We start from the raw sequence: 6639 nt of genomic DNA, 5'->3' as shown, positions 1-6639 counted from the left end.
GGGAATGTTTTCTTCAAACTATAAAATAAAAAGGGTTTGAGTCAAACAATACAGCCTGGGAAACCTGCTGTTTCTTTATAAACTTAATTTAATGAGGTGATTAAAATCTGTACCAGACATCCATTCGGCTAAAGACTTGAGGACAGAGGAACTAATGTCTCTAAGTTTTAATGTGAATACTAGAAATTTGAACTTTAATTAAATTGAATAAATAAAACTTGCATATTTATGTTAAATCAATGAGAAATGGTTGATTGATTACAGCTAGTTTCTGTATGATGTTTACAGTATTGATTCTGATTTAAGTCAGCCTGAGTGATGCCTTGTTTTAGGGGCTAAAGGTGAGTGAGTTGGTTTGTCACTGATGTCAGAACACATAACTCCAAAAACTGTCCTGCACTGACTGTAACTTGCTGAAAATGTTGGAAGTATTACATGAGTTTATATTTGCAAAGAAAAGCTGGACCACAAAAAAACGTGTAAATTTAAGTTACTAGCATTTATGCAGGGGGATAAAAAGTTTAAAAACAGAATTTATAAAGAAGATTAATGGGTTTCGTGTTGCATAGGATCACTGCAGAGGCTCCAAGAATCTAAAATAAATTCACTTTAAAGTTCTTCTGAGGTGATAAATTGATAAATGCCATAAATTAACAACCTGGAAGTCATTTTCCTCTCATGTGAAATCTAAACTCGTGCTGACAGCCGTGTTACATAACTGACACACAGTTCTGAGACGGTGAAAAGTGTTTCTGTGTTCCGAGTAAACATTTTTTTCTCGGAGAAACTCCCTCAGCTCTCATCTTACTGCGCCGTGCAGTAGCATCTGCTCGGTCACTAGAGGGGGGGATCTGCTGCACCTGTTCTCCCTGCGCGCTCCGCTCTCTTCGCCTACGCTCGGCTCTGCTCGGCTCCACTCGGCATCCACGCTGGTGGAGGCTTCTGCTATAGGAGAATGCAAATACACCGCTGTGATCTCCTCCCATTGGCCCGTCACACCTCTGTGTGGGAGGGTCGGGGTCCACGCTGTCTTTATAAGAGCAGATTGCCTTCCAGCATCTCAGTGACACTGCGTGGTCTCACCGTGAAGCGCTTAGAAACAGTTTGAGGGCCGTTAGAGAGGAAAGCAACTGGAATTTATCACCTCTTGCATAATAACACACACACACACACACAGAGTCAACACGTAAGGTCACCAACGCGCCCTAGTGAGGGGGGACAGGACCGTGGGGACCGAAGCTGTCAGAAATATCTGGACTGACCACAACATCAGGGGACCAGACTCTCCTGTCCCTCCAAACAGGACCTGCAACTTCGCTTTCACCTCAGCTGCATGTGAACTTTGAAAACTTCTACACGTGCCATTCCAGTTTGGATTCCCGGAACTTTTTTTTTTTCGGCACACTTTTACGCACGCTTGTGACTGTCACACACACCGTGTGATCTGACTGTGTGAGAAACTTCCATTCCGGGTCATGCTGCAGTGACTCCAGCCCAGCTGCCTGGAGCTTCATGATCAAGTTGTAAACAGCAGGAGGCGAAGAAGGATGCTGGGAAAATATTTATAACGCACCGCACGGAGGAGACGAGATCTGTTCGTGTTACTTGATCGAGCAGAACCAGAGGACAGTAAATCACAGGGAGGCAAGTGGGCTGCAGAGGTGAAGCGAGGACAAGACAGGTTGGTGTCTCCAAATTCAGCGGGCTCGAGTTTCAGCCGCCCCGGGGGCTCCTGGTATTAAAGCGTGCATCTGACCTGGGATAAGTTGTCAACAAGAGCAGCGAGCGGAGGCGCACTGGCAGGTGTACAAGTTCATCTACATGCAGACGTATATTCACGCCACTATATATAGAAGTTGTCTTCGGGACGAGCAGCCTTAAAAAGTTTCTCCACCCACCCGTCCGCCGGCCCTGCAGCAGCCCCACGCACCGGGCGTGTGCGTGAGTCTATATATACACCATACAGGCTTTTATTCCTCTCCGCAATCTGTATCCGAGGGGGCTGCCCGCCGTCGGTTTGGCTGTGAGGGCAGGAGTCGTCGCATGGACTGAAATGGCCACCGACCTCGCCATGAGCGCAGAGCTGCCCAACAGCCCTCTGGCCATCGAGTACGTCAACGACTTCGACCTGATGAAGTTCGAGGTGAAGAAGGAGCCGCCGGAGGCCGATCGCTACTGCCACCGCCTCCCGTCGGGCTCCCTGTCCTCCACCCCGATCAGCACTCCCTGCTCCTCCGTGCCTTCCTCGCCGAGCTTCTGCGCCCCGAGCCCGGGCGCGCAGCCCGCCCAGAGCCTGAACAGCGGGGTCAACAGCAGCGGCAGCAGCAACAACAGCAGCGGCAACAACAATCACAGCAACGCGGGCAAACCCCAGCTGGAGGACCTGTACTGGATCCCCAGCTACCAGCACCACATCAACCCGGAGGCGCTCAACCTGACCCCGGAGGACGCGGTGGAGGCCCTCATCGGCAACGCGCACCACCATCACCACCACCACCAGGCCTACGAGGGCTTCCGCGGGCAGCAGTATGTCGGCGAGGACCTGTCCACGGCCTCGGCGGGCCACCACCACCAGGCACACCACCACCACCATCACCACCACCACGGCCACCACGCTCGCCTGGAGGACCGCTTCTCGGACGAGCAGCTGGTCAGCATGACGGTGCGGGAGCTCAACCGGCAGCTGCGCGGCTTCAGCAAGGAGGAGGTGATCCGCCTGAAGCAGAAGAGACGCACCCTGAAGAACCGCGGCTACGCGCAGTCCTGCCGCTTCAAACGCGTGCAGCAGAGGCACATGCTGGAGACGGAGAAGTGCACCCTGCAGAGTCAGGTGGAGCAGCTGAAGCAGGACGTGGCGCGCCTCGCCAAGGAGAGGGATCTGTACAAGGAGAAGTACGAGAAGCTCGCCAGCCGAACCTACAATGCAGCCGGACCCGCGAACACGAGAGACCCGTCCGGGAAACAGGCCAACACCGAGTTCTTCATGTGAGAGACTGACACCCCCACCCAAACTACACCCTCTTGACTTTAATTTATATTTTTCTGCGTTTGTATTTTGTTTACAGTTTTTTTCTTCCCTCGACAGACAAAAAAGACTTAACAAACAAACCGCATTAGATGCATTCTGAGTCTTAACTTCTGTCAGCTCACTGCAGCCTGTCAGTGAGCACATGGGATCACTGAGCCTGTTAGACTGATGATGTCTGGTGGTCACAAGTCTTACTGAACCAATCTGACGTGACTGTCTTAAATCAGAGATGATTTTGTCTTAAAACTGAGGGGGGAGAAAGTTTTTTAAAGAGTCAGATTGGACTGAAACAGAAGCAATACACCGCCTCTCCTTTAGCTTCCACAACAGACTGTCTGTGTGACAGTGAGGCGGTCTGTGATGCAGAGAAGAGACCTTTTCAATATTGCAAGTCTATAGTTTTCCCATCCCTATTTGCAACCCTGCATGCAGGACATGTATGGTAACCTCCAGTCATTTCCCACAATCCTTCCTTTCCACATGTATGGACAGCATGGCCCATGGTTCTCTACTCCTCTAAAGCTTCTCCTTCTCCTCCTCCTCCTCTGCCATCAGTAAGGCCTGGGTATGCAAAAAGCCACAAAATGCCCCCTTTCCCCCCCAATAATAAACAAGAGAGGTGCAAGGACTGCGGACAAAAATGCAACAATCTGCTCTGAACATGGATGCGTCTTTAACTGCTATTTTCAATCAATTTTTCTATTGTTTTAAAAAGAAAAGAAAAACGACAAAAAGAGATTAACTGAGCCAGATTTTAGACTGTATTTATTTCCACCTGTACATAATGTGTAGAGAAGAACAGTTAACTGTGTTATTTTACATTTTTTCTCTCTTTTTAAAGAAAAAAAAATCTGCTTTTGTTGCTTGGATTCTTCGAAATGTCTTAATACAAAAATGTTTGTATGTTACAGCATGCAAATCGTCTATGGTTATCCTCCTCCTACTGAACATGTGTAATGTCAAAGGCAAGCCTATACTGCACTAAGAAGAGATCAAACTGGACAAACGTTTTGTTTTCTACTATTAATAATAGGACCTTTGATCTGTTACTCTCTAAAAACCTGGATGTAAATTTGATGAGGTGAGAGCCTCACTCATTAGATGGACAAGGACTGCATTCGCTGCTAAAACTCTATGCACCAACCTGATGATTAAAATAGTTTAATGTTTTTTTGTTTTTTGTTTTTTTGTTTGTTTGTTTTGTTTTGTTTTTTACTTTGAATATTTGTAGAGGAAAAAATTTTTCTCGGGCCTGCGGGTTTTATTCTGCAGCCCGGTGTCTTAATGAGCTCTTGTGTCTGATGGGAGGATGCTTGATTGTTTGAAAAGAGGTGGTAGAGCTTACTGTTCTTCTTGGAGTAACTCGATGCATTATTCTGTCAACAAGAAATCCCTGGTTCGTGTGTTTTCTGCTGCCTAGATATATGTGCAATATTGTGCAGAAGTGTGCGATGCTGAGCCTACCTGTTGGAGGGCGAAAACTTGCAGGAAGAAAGACTGGAAATTATAATATTTAAATCAAAAAACGCCACAGGAAAAACATCTAGAAAGTGCTAAATAAAAATGTGAGATTGATATTTTTATTGCTCCCAAAATGTTCGATCTTTTATGTGAGCCAAAAGAACAAAAACAAAAAATAATCTTGCAAATTAATCTCTTAAATGAAGAATTAGGCATCAACATTTTCCCTTTATTTGCTTTAATTCTATTTTGGGGGGATTTTTATAACCTGAAATTTTAGTGATTTTTCACAAAGCCTAAAAATCCTAATTTGATCTGAAAGGAAGGCTGCGATAAATACATTTTTAAAAATGAGATTTAAAAGGAAAGTAAACTTCTGCACAGTGCTGTTAATGTATATCTGTACATATAATTTCTATATTTATTCAATGAACGTGTCCTAACGTGTCAACAAGTGAAAAACCTACAAAGTGGAACGTTGTTGAGAATCTTGTTTTCATAATGTTTAATAAAAAGTTCTGTCCCAAATCTGTCGGACTGCTGCTGCCGTCATTGTTACAGAAATTAACAAAAAAAGTTTTATTTTGAAAAAAACTTAAAAGAAACAAAAAAGGTGTCTTGCCTCTAAATAATTAAAGCTCCGGGTTCATGTAAGAATGTCATACATCTGGGAGAGATTCGTTTCTTATTTTAGGCCATATTGAGTTTTCCTGCAGCTTTAACGTATGAATGTGGCTAAGAAGTAAAAGCCCTTTAAAATAATTAAATCTGTCATGTAAATGATTATGTTCATTTTTATGAAGGGAAAAAAACTGAAAGAAGTTTGACGAAAATACTCGAGTTTAACCTGCATCCAACAAACATTTATACGGCTTATAAAATAAAATTATTTGTGAAGTGCTGAAATATAATATAATAATAATAATGAGTTATAGTTATAAAAGTTATAATATATTGATAAATATAGAAAATTACTGCAATTGAATAATGATAATTGATAGTATATAATAAGCTTTAAAGACAGTATTTTGATGAGTGTTAAAAATCATAATGTAATGAAGATTTTGACAGTTATTATTATTCTTTTTTGCTGTATGTCATCGTTAAAAATATTATTATTATTATTATTATTAAATGCGGCACAAAAAAATATAACACATTTCCTATAATTAATAGACCTTTAATGAGTGTTTTCCTAAATTTTCTTTCGGTTTTTATTTTCTGGCGTTCGGCTGTAATTTATCCTCTGATGACGCAAGTTTAACTGAGTTTTTGGGGGAAGTTTGTCCCGAACTGATCCTGTCTGGGCTGCACGATTTACGTGGAGACTCTGCTCTGATGTCCGTGAACATCACAGCGCAGATTTGCACGTTTGTGTCCGTATACGAGGGGCACAAACTCAGCCTCGCTGCCCCGGCTTTGGTCGCCCCTGAGCGGGCCTCTGTGCACCCCATCAGTCGCTGATGGATGGATGAACGCCGGCCTGCTCTCTACCTCCTCTTCTTCCTCCTCTTCCTCCTCCTCCTCCTGCCACCTCCGACCAACGAGCTTAACTCTCTTCTCACTCTCTGTATGTTGTGAGTGTGTCCATAGGGCAGCTCTGCATGATACCCCCGATGTCCACAGAGTGTGCGCGCGGTCGTGCACGCGCCCCTAAGCTGCATTAAGTGGTCTCTCCTCCTCCTCCGCCTCCTCCTCAGGGTGGAGGCAGCAGCAGCAGCAGCGGGTTGAGACAGATGCCACCCCGCGTTGGTGCTGATGTGACACCGCCGTCAGGCCCGGTGGGTGGCGGCTCACTTCAAACACAGATCATAACTCACCGTGGATGAGTGTGTGACGGAGAGAGAGTGTGTGAAGGTGTATGTTTATGTTGCGGGTCAGTAGATGGTTAGAGGTCAATAACAGAAAGGCAGTGATGTGCACAGCACTGCAGCTTCTGCAAGTGCATGTTTATGTGTTTACTTATGCTTTTAGTTTAATTCTTTATTTTTTATTAACCAGCAAGACTGGAAATACCAGAATGAGTCAAAAGCCTGGTTTTCATCTGGCCAGATGTTAAGTTGGCAGCCTAAAATCGACTTAAATGTAAAAAAAAACAACTTTATTATAACAATAATCTTGATGTGGGACATGTTAATTACAGTAAGATC

The 6639-nt window shown here is 44.6% G+C and overlaps 1 protein-coding gene across 1 annotated transcript; it reads left to right on the top strand.

The window, feature by feature from the left end:
* The first annotated feature begins 1055 nt into the window (after positions 1–1055).
* Positions 1056–5017, top strand: mafaa (MAF bZIP transcription factor Aa). The gene has a single exon (XM_084723547.1). The coding sequence runs from the start codon at positions 2054–2056 to the stop codon at positions 2987–2989; it is 936 nt and encodes a 311-aa protein (XP_084579673.1). The 5' UTR covers positions 1056–2053; the 3' UTR covers positions 2990–5017.
* The last annotated feature ends 1622 nt before the right edge of the window (positions 5018–6639 follow it).

Source organism: Lutjanus erythropterus, chromosome 7 (assembly GCF_056507025.1).
Source record: "Lutjanus erythropterus isolate fLutEry1 chromosome 7, fLutEry1.hap2, whole genome shotgun sequence".
Classification (NCBI taxonomy): Eukaryota; Metazoa; Chordata; class Actinopteri; order Lutjaniformes; family Lutjanidae; genus Lutjanus; species Lutjanus erythropterus.
This window is presented reverse-complemented; position numbering and strand designations above follow the sequence as displayed.